A 14,016-nucleotide genomic window follows, 5' to 3' on the forward strand; every position below is an offset into this window, starting at 1 on the left:
TCATCTCAGCTCCTCTTGGTTTTTTTTGCCTTCATCTTGCAGGTGCTCTCCTTCCTGCGCTTTTGGACTTGTTGAGGAGAATGCTCAACAACACGTTAGCTCGCTCATGTGATGTGAGCTCTTTTTCTTTTTCCACATCCAGGTTGAGCTAGACTCGAGCTGCTAGAGCAGGGGTCTCAAACTCCAGTCCTCGGGGGCCACATTCCTACATGTGTTCCAAGTTTCCCTCGTTAAACACACCTGATTCAAATGATCAGTTCATCCTCACGTTCTGCAGGAGCCTGCTAGAGCGTATCTCAGATGACTTTCCACATGGACTGCTCAGTCAATCCTTAAAACCCATCATAAAACACATTTTTATTCTTTGGCTTTGCACTAGGCATTGTTTTAGTGTTTTATGGTGTTGACTGTTTTTGATTTCGTTTTTACTTTTCGTACAGAACTTTGTGTTCAACTGTGCTCATTTTCAAAGTGCGCTATAAATAGAGTGAAGTTGAGTACCGTTTTTTTCCATGTATAATGCGCCCCCATGTATAATACGCACCCTAAAAATGGCATGTTGATGCTGGAAAAAAGCCTGTACCCATGTTTAATACGCACCCAAATTCTGACTCCTACTTAAGTCCGTAAACGTAAAATTATTTCAGAAAAAAGATCATCTTTGGGAACAACCGGATGTTATTCTGCCGGTCAGTATCACTGCGCATGCGCTAGCAAACTCAATAGCGAAGAAATGTTTCAGATTTGTGTAGGGTACATTGTGACAGCAAACGAGCAGGTGATCGAGTAAGCGTCTGATACGAGAGCATTGTGTTCGTATGGAGCGTGTTTGAAGTGAACAGCAGAGAAGAAAGCGCATCTGTAATGGCGGCCTCCGTATGATATCCGGATAAAAAATAAATAAATAAATAAATTGTACCCATGTATAATGCGCACCCCAGATTTTAGGACAATAAATTAGTTAAATTTTGCGCATTATACATGGAAAAAAACGGTAAAGAAAATGCAGTAGTCGAGGCGTATTTTCGTTCTCGTATTTTACTGCCCCCTGGTGGCCAAGACAGCAACATAGCCGCTCTCTGGCATGCAGATTGTTTCTGCTGAATTATTTCCCCTCAGTGACGCAACAACGGAGCAAATTTAAAGGTTGAGGTCAGCTGAGCAACAATTGGCGCTGTTTATACAACATTGTGAAAGCTTCCAGTGGAAAGCTCTTGAAGACAGTCGTGCAGTCCTCCAAGACACCACAAGATGGAGTCACTGGCTCATATGTTGTGGAAACAAATACATCATCCCAAGCAGCTTTGGCGATGAGTGAGCAATCTGCTCACTTTTCGGTGACGTCACAATCCCGTCAACCAAGGGCGACCGTGTTGTTAGAAAGAAAGCAAAGCAAGCTCATCATCTTGCTCCCACTGTCAAGTTCACTGCTGAGTTGAGCTGATGGCTCCTCTCTTGGGCCTCCCTTTTATGTCCTTGTTTTTCCTCCCCTGTGCGTCTCTGTCTCCCATGTGTGTGCTTTTCATCCTCATGTGAGAACTTTTAACCTTTCACCCCATCTCCTGACGTTTTTTTTCTGTGATAGTCGTACCGTACTTGCAGTGTCAAAAGTCATGAGAAAAAACCCTCTGGCTGGCTCAAAGGGGTGTCAGCTTGGTTCTGCGTCCCAAGGTCAGACTGATTTCCTGGTGCTGCACCTGGAGGTCAGTCTGGTGCACTCATGTCAGGCTACTTTAATCAGGCGAGCTGCAGCTTCTGAGGCTCTTCGTAGTCATCTCCTTGCGTGCGCGTAACTCTGGCCTGACTTGCCACAGCTTTGATCTCAGAGCCTCAGACTCCAGACACATCAGATTCAATTATCCTCATCCACCTGTTGACTTCGAGGCCCGAGATTGCGTAGCTAAACCCCCACCCGTGCACCCCCCGCTCCAAGTTTCACGGCTGTAACTACAAGTCAGGCTGCAGCTCAGACGTGGTCGCGCAACGTGAGCAGGCCAATGAAGCAACATGAAGTCATGACCAACTTGATTTGCCTCTCAGCCTTGAAATCAAGTGAAGCTTGTGCGTCTGAGCACGGAATTAGCTTGCGGCATTGATGTGACAAGGCGGTTGCTGATTGAGGCGTGCGGAGAAGTGCAGCTGTTTGTCCAACTGGGATCAGATGCAAAGTGTGCAAGCGGTGCCAGAAGTCGCTGCACACGCCAAGCCAGGCGGGCTGCCAACCCAACTCAACCAAACTCACGCTTTGTCTTTTGCCCCTCACGTTCTCCCATGAACACGGCTCCATTGCAGGTCCGGCCAGGTGACTGAGACCCCGCGAGAAGCTGGCGCCTCTGGCCCACGCGAGCCCTTGGCCATACGCGAGGCCAAAGCGGTGAGTTCATGCGGCCGCCGTCAAGGCCTTTGAGCGGCGGCTCCATACTTGCGAGAGATTTGGCATGCCACCTCAAATTGCTGGCAGCAATCCTGCCGGTGCCGACACAAGCGATTGGCTTTCTTCTTTCATGTGGGCCGTTTTTGGGGAAAGCCCGGAAGTCCGTTTCCCACCAACATCCAGGAAATTCCCACAACGTATTTGGTGCCGTGGCTTTTCCATTCACTGACACCTTGGCTAAACTTAACAAGTTGACGTCTGGTCCTAGTGTCAGTCTTCTGAGAACTTTCCTCCTTCAAACTTGTCGCTTGAGTAAGCGACGCTTGCATCAACACGGTCCCTTGCAAGTAGAAATGATGCAGCGTAAAACAAGTCCAAATGAGGTTATGCGAGGGTGCGTCGCCATCTTAGCTGCATTATTCCCCTTCGGTGGAATTGCTGGCGTGACCGGAATTTTGTGGGACCACCAAACATCTGGAGAGGGAGAAGCGTGACGGCACACTGGGTGGCGAGATGGCAGATAACAGACGGGTACAACGCTCTCACTGTTGGAGGGCAACACCTGTGGGCGAGGGGGTTAGCGTTTGAAGGGGCAGATTTTGTAACAGCCACCCACAGGATACTCAAGGCCACACCTTCAAACAACTGCTGTATGCTACAGTCACCTTTGGACAAAAAAGAATGTTGTAATAGCAAACTATACTTTTTAGAGGCCACAAAGTCGACTGCTCGCAATTTTTGTTGTTGTTGCCAAAAGCTCGTCATCTTACTCAAGTGTTCCTCGGGCCAAAGTGCCAATCACAGTGCTTGTTCCCAATTCCCTTGTTTGATTTCTTCATCTGTATTTAATTGCCAATTTGCATTTAGCAGGTGGATATGGGAGAGACGTCTCCCGCCGACAGCAACCTGGAGGCTCGCTTCAACGGCTGGAACCCAGCGGTGAGTCCAGAGGCGTGCTGAGAGCGCACCTGTAAGCCTCAGCGAGCGTGCCAACATCGGCGGGTCGTCGTGAAACTCAAGCGCTCTCTGTCTTGTGCGTATTGTATCGTTGTGGCATATGTGCAAAAAGCTTTACAGAATCCAAAATTGCGTAAAATGCGGCTGGGCCTGTTTCATTCCCGACAGACCCTACTGACAACGCTTATTGCTTTGCTCCGCTTCCCCCTCCGCCACCTCTTCCAGATCAGCAGATGTGTCTCGGCGTGTGTACGCAACCGAAGCGCTTGTAGTCAACACAAGTTGTTGGAGTTGCCGCTGTCCTTCAAAGCGGCCTCCTCATCGGGATCCGCAGCCGAGACGAGCCAGCGCTCGCTCTCGGGAGGCTTCGACTCGTCTGAAGCTGCTCAAATTGCTGGAACCAAATTGGCTCGGTGGACATACTGGACACTTCAAGATTGCCCAAGATGGCTTTTGGTTTCTTTCGGTCGTTCTTCTTCCAAAGATGCAAACTTTTAGTCCGCCATCTCTTTTAAATGTATTTTTGTTAAAGCGGCAGATTAAAAACTTTACTAGTTTGCCTCAATCTTGAGCGCTTGAAGTCGAGTAAAAAAAAAAAAAGTGTCGGCGTGGCGCGCCATGGCCACACGGGCTAACGCCAGGCTTTTTTTCTTCTGCTTCAGATGGAGAACCCGAAGTACCTGCAAGAAAAGATGATTCCCTTGTCGCCTGTAAGTTGTCCCACGTGGCCAACCCAATGAACATGTCGCACAAGCACGGCTTCCTCGTTTTTGTTGCCGTAGATTTTCAAGTCCAGCCCGGTTCGGAGTGCCACCTTAACGGATGATGTGCACTTGCGGCTGCTGGAGAGCAAGCAGGTATGTTAAAGCCAGCCCGATGCTTCCTGACAACAAATAATTCAGAACACCAAGGTAGGGCTAGCAGACCGCATCGCCATTGTGGTGTTTAATTATTTTGAACACAAATGGTGGAGCAACACACATAGACAGATGATATGACTATACTTATAGTAAAATGGATTTTGGACTTATATCACTATCAATGGCAGTGAGTGAATTCATTATATCCTGCCAGCCCAGTAGAAATGTATCTTGCATGTCAATGACTGGAAATGACCAAAAAGCATTTGGACAAACAGCAAGAAAGGTTGCGGGAATGGCCCAGAGGTAGCCGAATGACTCGTCCTGACAGTCACACGGCACAACATTGCACATCTCTGACAAGACAAAAGACGATGCACGGAAGCAACCTTGCTTTTCAAGCTCTGCAGATAGCCCCTCCCCCAAGGAAAAAGGCCTTGACCCCGCGCCGGTTCCGAGGGCAACCGTTTCCGTCTTTGCCTCCCCCGTACGCGCTCGTTCACGCGCACCCTCTCCTAGCTCCTCTCATCCTTTCAAGAGCAAAGTGTCAAAAAACATGGCATCTTACATTTCGCCAGCTCCGACTATGAAGAAGAGAGGCGGGGAAAAAAGCAGCGCCACCCAGACGGGCCGATTGAAGGCGCTTGTGAAGCCTTAGGTGTAGCGCACCCATCCCGCCGCCTTTTATAAACAAGTTTTGAACGTCTCTGATCTAGTTTGACAAAGTTTCTCAAAAGAGCATTTGAAGAGTGGCTGAGAAAGTGACACCTCCACATTTTTTTGCTTGCCATCCATCCATTTTTGAATCAGGTCTGTGCCGACGCTCCCGCTTTTCAATCACCACCATCTTACGCTTGCCCGTCCTTGCTCTGGCAACTCTCTTGTGGTCCTGCGCCAACAATTGGCGGCAGACCAACAAAAAAAAAAAAAAATGGAACAACCTCAAGGGGACAGTCATCAGAGGGAAGTGTTATTTAACCGTGATCAAGTGCTGAGGGGAAATGACATCAGGATCGTGGTAATGATTAATTTAATTGGGAACTCGATATTTGTATGTTATCGAAGAATCGCTTTTGTCACGGTTTTTAGGAATGGAGCCTGTTGTGTTCCACGGGTGAGTGAGGAGTGTTCCACAATGCAAGCCCCGCCTCGCATTCGCACACGTGTCATGTCACGCTTCACTCCTGTGGTTTGATAACCAAGACGTCTTGTTTATGACTTGGCCTGTTTGCAGGTGGACCTCAAAGTGTTGGAGTCCAAACATCAGGAGGAGAAACTAAGAATGCAGCAGAGACACGAGGCCGATGTTGACCAAGTGAGAACGCAACAACAATGCATTTCACTTTCAGCTTTCTTGATGGCGACTAACTTGAGTTCAGCTCTGACCTGGTTGTGAGTTTGCGTTTTCGCGCTCGCCACCAGAGTGACTGCAACTTCAGGGCCACGATGATTTCTTATCTCCACTTGGTTACTAATGAAAAGGAAAGGACTCACCCCCCCTCCCCCAATATTCTCTTCAAAGCGCCGGGGATGGTTTACTTCACACCGGGTGCCCATCAGATAAGCACCTGCTATCTGTCACATCCACCGCAGGACTTTCCTTTACGGCGACAGAAGCTTTTTATTAAAACAGGGGGGAAAAAAATCTCTGGCGGCTTTAAGATGCCCGTCCCTTTGTGCTTGATGAGACGCAATGACAGCTCGCTTCTCCCTCGAGCTTCTTAATTTAAGACAGATGGCGACTTGTGTCCAATTTCATTTCCTCTGAATGCGACTCTGTGTTCCATCTAATGGCTTCAAAGAGAAGCCATTTTGAGGCACTCTCTTGACGAGCCTCATGGAAGCTTTCATTTTAATTAGCCACATTTCGATAATGCAAAGGCCAACCAAGGACGTCAGCCTCCGCCAACCGCTTCATGTAACTCTCCAACTGTGTCCAGACTGGAGCGAGGCGGAGGTATCAAAAGGAAGACCAAGCCCCAAATTGGCCACCTAAAAGCCGTCCCGTGCTCTGTCTCTGGCCCCGTCTTTTTTCTAAAAAATTATTTTCTCTGGGTTGGTGAAATGGGCTGGAAAAAATGGGGTCTCCCGAAATGCATGATGCCCTTTGCTGCGGCCACGCCCTCTTCCTTTCATCACCCACGTCCATTTCATACCAAGAATGACAGCATTAGCTGTTCAACTATGCTGCCATGGGACAAAAAATTTCGGCCGTGAAATCTTTTGGTGATCTGCTTTAACAATGAAATGGGAACTCCATTTTCAAGGAACATTTTGTCATGGTATGGGGTACATACGTCTAGCCGCATGCTTTTGAAGTGCTTTTTGAACTCGTGCCACACCAACCCCCCACGGTCTCGTTGACTAATTGCGCACAGATGGCAGCATCGTGTACGTGTAGTTAGCACGTGCGTGCAGTTAGCACACGGTGGCACCTCAGTGCAGGTGCCGTCTTCCTCATTTGCATGTGGCACCCCGAGAAAACTGAGAGGCTGAGCGGTCCAAAAAATGCCACTCGGTTGTCACAAGCAAGACGACACATTATTCACAGGCATATATTCTTTAGCATCTGTGAAGAAAGACTATTATTGCTGTGGCTTACTCAGGGCTGAGCTCCTCAACGCTTGTCGCTTTCCCAATACCTTTGTCGCCATTTCAATGCATCACTTTGCACTGAATATTTATGGCCCGGCTCAGATCCTGCACCGAAGGAACGTGGAGCTTGATGAGCTGAAGAGTCGCTATCGGGCCCAACAGAAGGAATCTGAGGAGATGATCCACAAACTCAAGTGGAAAGGTGAGTTATGATGGGGGAGGTCACAGGATTGCAGGGTTAACCGCTAGGATGTTTACCGTAATGTCAGAGTGAAAGTGCTTCGGTTCCTGCATGGTGATGCTCAATCCAAAATGTCGTCCTGTAAAATGTTGTCATGCCTAGCTTGAAATCTGGAGCCGCTATTGACTGGATTCACCACCATTGCATTAGCGGGCATACAGGAAAACATCTCTGTGTGCTGCATACCCTGAGGCCCATCCTGACTACTCTTTGTGCCCCCCCGACTCACCCGCAGTTCAAAGTGTACTAAAGGAATCCGAGGTCATCCGCGAGAGCAAAGACAAGCAGATTGCAGAGCTGAAGAAGATGACAGATCTGAGTGCCGACGGCTTGAAAAATGAGTGGGAGAAGAAGGTAAAGTTGAGGCGCTTGCATGTGCTGCTCCAGCCTGAGCCAAAGGCAAAAAATAAAAATGTACACTCGCATAAGACTCAGGATGAATGTCACTGCCAGTTGTCAGTAGAAGCTGGAGTTCCCAAACTTTATTGCAAACGGTGTTTATGTTCCAAGAAATAGAATCATTCAACTTGATGTGATGCTTCCATAACCAGCTGCTTGCAGCAGTGGCCGAGGTGGAGAAGGAGAAGTTCCAATTGCAGAAGCAGCACACGGACAACATCCAGGAGCTGCTGGAGAGCACCAAGAGGAGGCTGGCCAAGATGGAGGCCGACTATTACGCCCGCTCGCAACCCACTGTGAGGACACAATTGTGTGCGTTTGTGTGTGTGTGTGCGCACTCGTGTGTGCGCGTGCGTGCCACAGGGAATGTCGTTTAGCTCCCACGAGAGTGTCCAGGTGGAGCAGGCCGAGCCGGGGCAGGTGCTCCTTCTCATCTCCTGCCAAAGTGTCAAAACGTGGCAACGCAACACAGGCCTCTTTCTTGCTCCTTTCTTAGCCTGCTGCACTGCTAGCACCCCCTCCACCACACACACACACACACACACACACGTGCTGTCGTCGTTCCACCCCACTCCTGCTTGCCATCTTTAATTAGAAGCCCATCAACAACCTTAGATTGTATGTCCTCAAAGTGGGCCGCAGTCCATTTTATTTTGTTCTATTTTTTTTCTAATGTTGGTCTAGTTGAGCGTGTTCCTGGTTTGCTGTAAGAACGGCCCAAAATAGCATTGAAGCGAGGTTGCGCTTTGAAACGATGCTAAAAGTAGAGCTTGAAGTTCAAAGCCTCGACACTTCCCAATCTGCCATAGTTGCCATAGTTTTTTCGTTTATAGTGGTGGTGGGGGGTCTTCTAAGAGACTGACACGATAAGATCTTTCCCATGCTGCCTGCCGCAGAGCTGCTTCGACCTTTGGCACAGTTTATGTAGTGAAGATGTGTTTTGCTTTTGATGACTCATATCTTGGAAGAAAATCAGTGTGAGAGGAGTTTATTTGAAGTCGCCGCAAGTTCAGACTCACTGGACTTTACTTCTCTGGGCGTGCGCGTGTGCACGCGCATTTGCTCGGCAGGCACAAACACTGCACGAGCTGGAGCGGCAAGTGGCAGAGCAGGTGGCCCGAGCGGAGAAGAGCAACGCCTCACTTCACAAGGCCATGCAGGAGAAGGCCCAGCTGGAGGTCGCCCTTGCCGCCGTCGGTGCCCAACTGCACGAGGCCAACACAAGGTTTTAGTATTTAGCCAAATATGAAATGTCCCCAACGGCTCCTTGTGTGGCTCCAAAGCCGCCATAGTGTGAAATTTTGTTGACTGGCAACCGGCCCGCTGCCTCTTGCCCCCCAAAAAAGTCCTGCTCGTGGCCAACGTGTTGAGTGAGCGCCAAGTTGTATTTGTGTATGGCTGCTTGCAGACTGGCGGCCCTCCACAAAGAGAAGGATGAGCAGAGCGCGTCGTTTGAGGAAACCTTGCGCAAGTTCCGAGCCAAAAGTGAGGCCGACGTCACGCGTTTACGCGGCGAGCACGCGCTGGCTGCAGCTAAGGTGAAAACCCTGAAATGCAAGTGCAACAACAGCGGACAGGATGAAGCAAACTCAGATTGTTTTCACTCTTGCAGGCCTCTGAGGTGATGGAGGACTTTGAGAAGACGCTGGCTGAACTCAAACAGCAGCTCCTCGTCAGTGAACATCAGCACCAGACACAAGTACGGGTACGATAATTGCCAGGCACATTGATTGATTGATTGATTGATTGATTGATTGATTGATTGATTACATGTCGCACTCTTGTCGGCCTCACATAAGGATCAGGATTTGAAGGCCCAAGAGGAAAAAGCCGAGTTACAGATCAGCTATGACAAAAAGGTGGGTGCTCCTCCAACCAAACTCCGACTTGAGCAAACCTGGATTTGGGTCCAGATGAAAGTCTAGAGTTCCCCGTTCTCCTCTTGCCTGTTGTTAAACCAGAGCTGATCGAGTGGCAGTCTTGAAAGAAAAGCGCACGAGACAGCGCTGGTTGCCACGAGCACGCACGCTCCCAATGTGGAGAGGTCCTCTTCAAAGCACTCATAAAGTGAGTGGCCTTGGTTAATGAGCTGAGCTGGACCAGACTTTTTAGCTTGAGATCAGGTTTAAAGACTGGACTGCACCTGGGTCATCTTCAAAGTACCACCTGCAAGAACTTAAAGCAGAGCCCTGCACGCTGACTTAATTGAAGTCCCTCCAGATGAAAGCCAGTCACGCCGTCTTGATGATTTTGCAACGGTCAAGGCCACATGCTCACAACTTGTCTGTCGTGTGCCATGAAAAGGGGCTCGTTTGCTGGCTCGCTCATATGGCGGCCAGAACGGCGCGCGATGAGAGGTCCCGATGGGCAGAAATGCACCCTTCGTGTGAGCTCGGCGGGCCGGCGTGTGCACAAGGTCACGTGCACATGCTCACCTTTCGCTTCCCTTCTCAGGTTCTGGTGCTGCACAATGAGGCAGAGGAAGAGAGGAGCCAAGCCAAGATGAAGATAGACAAGCTAGAGGAGGCTCTCAAGTATGCAGAAATTGTTTTAAATGTGTGCTTGCAGGCTGCTGCTGTTTTGGTTAGCAAACTGAGTGTTTGTGTCTATGAACTAAAGCAAGTTCCATTTGGAACGTCTTACGTTCGCCGCCAACCATTCCTTTCCATCTGCTGCTGCATCCATTTGAGGTTTTGCTCCACGTTGCCATAGCAACAACAGCCAGCACTACAAAGCGACGTCAAGGTGGAGTGCGATAAACATTCCATCAGATTTTTGGGAATTCATTTTCAACACGTTTTGCAGATGTTTTTCTGATGCTTTGGTTGCTCAGTTTGAAATATCTGTGATACGTGCAAACATCCAGCCAGCCCTCTGCGTGACGCATTTCGGCTCAAGTAACTCAAAGCGCAACGACAGCGAAGTGTGCGTGAAGGAGCTTCAAGCGATGTGGAGGGCCAATTGAAAGCAAACAACAATCAAATCCCAACACTGCATCTAGGGATGTGTGGTGTGTGTGGTGTGCGTGCGTGCGCGTGCGTGTGCGCGCTTGCGCCACTTCTCTCTTTTGACAGCAGTCCTTTGCTCTGTCCTTATTTCCTTTTGTGGTCTGTCTTTTAATCTGCATCCATCCATCCTCCCCTCTCTTTGTCTTTCTCTAGGGATGTGGATGAAAACCAAGCCTGGTTGATTTTCTTTTACGGAAGACGCTGAATATTTCAGTTTTATCTCTTACACTTTCTTTTTTTCTTTCCTCTTTGAAGCGCGTGTGGATTCGTTATCATTCCATTTGGATGAAGTCACAGGCACAGAGGCTGACTGGCTGGCTAGCAAACGCTTTCAGACAAGTGGCAAGCAAAGGCTTCTGTATTTGAGAGCGCTTTCCTTGTCGGCTGTGCGTCATGACTTCCATGGCACGCTTCTTCCATCACACAGTCCATCCAACGTAGCATTGGGAGCAAACATGGCAAACTTTTAACCGAGCGGTTTGAAGAGCCCGACATTTTCGTTTCTTTGGCTTACTGATGCGCAACGGTGGCAATGCCGGACCTCTCCCGCCCTTGTTGGAAAATTCCCACGCCCCTTTGGGACGGCGTTTCTCCTTCACCTCTCTCTTGTGCCCGCTGAGAATTTTCGGATGAGAAGACTTCCTGTTTAGCAAAGGCACATCTTTAATTTGCGCCTGCTGTCCTGAGCGGGGATCCGTTTGAGGGCGAGCGGCGCCGGCACCCTGCGCCTGCGTGTGTCTTGCTGCCAGGCCTCCGCACTGCGTTTTCTGCGTCCTCTCATCTTGGCCTGTCGCTCTGTTATTGACGGTGACGCGCTGTCTGCCACTCTCGCGACCACACACACGCCAAAAAAGTTATTTTCCCAGGGAAGGCCGTTGCTGCCGTGCGGTCGGCGGCGACTCTTTGGCTTTGGATGGTTTTTGAAGTTTCCTCCTCGGAGGTCACGGCTTGGCTTGGTTCAGGCGCTCCGACCGCTCATTGGCCAAGCATGCTTGTCAATCTAGTTCTCAACAGCCGTTTGTTTCCGCTTGCTTCTTGATGGCTGGCTGGGCGGACGGGCGTCCTCCTTGCTGTCATCTGCTGGTACTTGCATTGAGTCTGATTAATAATTACAGAGGACGCAAAATTGGGAAAGGGAATTTGGAGGGGGGGGGGGCAATTTCTTTGTCGTTTGATGTCCGACATGAGAGAGACCAAAATTACAAAGCGAGAACTATATAAAGAGACACGAAAGCGCACATATTTGTTTTGCAACCCTCAGTTGCCGTTCCTTTTTCACGCTCACAGACTCAATCGTGTGTCAACACATATCGCACAATCGCCCACTTTGTGTTCTTGTTGTGATTGGTTTCAAATGCTGCACGGGAGAAGGTCCAATCGGGATCATAAAATGCGTCAAGATTTTCAATCCTGTTTTCTTTCTATGTTGACGCCTGTCTGGGTTTTTGTTGACAGACACGCCAAAAAGCAGCTGGACGAAAGTCGGGAGAGCCACAAGTTGCACCTGCGCCGGGCTGATGCGGCGCTGGAGCAGTTGAGGAGCCAAGTGAAGCTCAGCTCCGACCAGGCCGAGGCCCAACTCAAGCTGCAGGTCTGCCGCCGCGAGCGCAAACTTTTTTGATTTCGTCCATTGAGACCTCTGCTCACGCGACATGACCCGCATACAGAAAGTTTGGAGTATTCATTATTCATCACTTTGACTGCTGATGAGTCTTGTTAGTTTTGCAAATGGACTATTTTCACAATGTCGTTTATTGTGTGATGTTGTGCTGCAGATGGAGAAGATGGAGGAGGAGCTGCAGCATTCCAGGTGCCTCCGTGAAAATCAGTCCAAAGAGTTCTCCCTGCAACTGGACGCCATCCAACAAAAACACCAGCAGCAGGTCTGTGTTGACTTTTCAACGTGGCAGAAAGCATTTTTTGTCTCGCCGCGGTGACCAACACCCGAGTGGGATCATCTTGTTATCCCCCCCATCATGATGAGGGACACGCTTTTGATTCGGATACCATGGCATCTGAATAGTTTGTTTGTCGCCAAAGAGCGACAGTGAAAAATGAAGGTAATTGCGTGGCAGATGCACCATGACCTTCTACTGGCATGCTTCCTCTCCGCTTGGAGGCGGAGAACGCAAGTCATTTAAATCTCGCTCGCTGATAGGATGACATCATTGACGGCGCCCTGGATTCAATTAATATCTGGCTTGGGTTGTTATCTGTGGAAGCCACGCAAGAATCAATTCTTCTCCACTTGATTGGCTTCGTTCTGCTCGTGACATGATTGTCACACGCTCGACTGGCAAAATGAATCGAAGGGCTCAACTCATGACCACGCTAAAGATGCGCAAGATGTTTTCTTTGTCAGTGGAAAGATTTAGGTGGCTAAATTCACACTTTCCAACCATCAAAGGATTATTTGTGGAATGAAAGCGACTCGAGTGTGGTTTTATCGGCACTTTGGATGCCAACTTCCCATTTTCACTCTTAGGCCTGTCTCGTGAGGAAAAGGTATACCATCAAAGATTGCAGAGTGGCGGGGGTGCGCTTGACAGCAGGCGACGTGGGTTAGCAGCACATCAGCCACACTTTTGTCTTGGAGATAAAAACGGCGAGAGATGAAGGCCCGCTTGTCTGTGTGACGGCGATGCAAGCGAGCGACATTCTTGCTGATTAAAGGGAAAGCGGGAAAGATATTTGCGGGACGCTGTCATCCGTCCTGTCCAAATCAATGCGCGTTTGAAACTCAAAGAGTGCAGTTAGCAATTCGAAGGAAGGTTGGCGACATTCACATTTTCAAATGCGCTCTCGAGAGGCTTTTCATGAACAGTGCGCTTTGCCGCGTGCTTTGTGTTGCTTTCCGTGCTGCTTCTGGCCGGACGAGCGTCCTGCGATGCAGATTGTGGCGACGCGGAACGCAAAGACACAAAAAGTCCCCTTTTCTACTCTCGGTCACAAACACGTGGGGTGTTGGTGTTCTGAGCGTGGGCCTGAGTTGCATCTAAGGAAGGTGCGCATCAATTGACCACAGCTGCGCTGCGAGTGGCAAAGACGTTGCCGCTCCGCCAACAAGAGTTTTGCTCATTGCGTTTTGTGACGGGCTTTGTCTGTTGTCACATTGCTCACCGATTCCAAGGGATGAAATCACTTTGATCCCACCACAATTGGCCTTTTCAGAAGCCGTGCGACAAAGAAAGCCGCAGGCTCGGTTTTTGCCCACGAAAACGAAATGAGCATTGTGGTAGTTTTCACAAGAGTGAGGGTGGAATCCGGCCTCCCATAGACGGCCGCTCATTCATTGCCTGCTCTGAATGGTGCGCGAGGTCCGGAGACGGCTTTAGGGACAGAGCAGGCGTCGAGCGTGGAGACGCCCGATCTCTCGGACCAGGTAGGGTGCCGTCAAACACAATGCGCCAGGGGGATTAGCGGCCCCTCGCTGTCTTCCCGGGAGGAACGGGGGGGAGGGACGAGTGAGCGGAGCCTGGGAAAAGGCTGGCCGGCTGCTGGCAAGACTCACCTCTCAGCAGGTGACTTTGCTCTTAGCTGCGATGGGCTGCCAGCTCGCCTAATCTTTCCCACAAGATGCAA

The 14,016-nt window shown here is 49.7% G+C and overlaps 1 protein-coding gene across 7 annotated transcripts in view; it reads left to right on the plus strand.

The window, feature by feature from the left end:
• Positions 1–14,016, plus strand: part of cep112 (centrosomal protein 112) — a 38,741-nt gene that overhangs the window by 1,391 nt on the left and 23,334 nt on the right. For 3 of the 7 annotated variants that reach the window (XM_037257130.1, XM_037257133.1, XM_037257134.1), the window contains exons 5-19: positions 2,293–2,374; positions 3,242–3,313; positions 3,994–4,041; positions 4,114–4,188; positions 5,426–5,506; positions 6,889–6,988; positions 7,263–7,381; positions 7,579–7,722; positions 8,497–8,651; positions 8,835–8,964; positions 9,039–9,131; positions 9,226–9,285; positions 9,881–9,960; positions 11,890–12,025; positions 12,210–12,317. In XM_037257130.1, the coding sequence (XP_037113025.1) occupies positions 2,293–2,374; positions 3,242–3,313; positions 3,994–4,041; positions 4,114–4,188; positions 5,426–5,506; positions 6,889–6,988; positions 7,263–7,381; positions 7,579–7,722; positions 8,497–8,651; positions 8,835–8,964; positions 9,039–9,131; positions 9,226–9,285; positions 9,881–9,960; positions 11,890–12,025; positions 12,210–12,317 (1,483 nt within the window). The remainder of the gene's footprint in view (positions 1–2,292; positions 2,375–3,241; positions 3,314–3,993; positions 4,042–4,113; positions 4,189–5,425; positions 5,507–6,888; positions 6,989–7,262; positions 7,382–7,578; positions 7,723–8,496; positions 8,652–8,834; positions 8,965–9,038; positions 9,132–9,225; positions 9,286–9,880; positions 9,961–11,889; positions 12,026–12,209; positions 12,318–14,016) is intronic. The other 4 variants (XM_037257132.1, XM_037257131.1, XM_037257135.1 and 1 more) reach the window with 4 other exon arrangements.

The sequence above is a fragment of the Syngnathus acus genome, chromosome 8 (assembly GCF_901709675.1).
Source record: "Syngnathus acus chromosome 8, fSynAcu1.2, whole genome shotgun sequence".
NCBI lineage: Eukaryota > Metazoa > Chordata > Actinopteri > Syngnathiformes > Syngnathidae > Syngnathus > Syngnathus acus.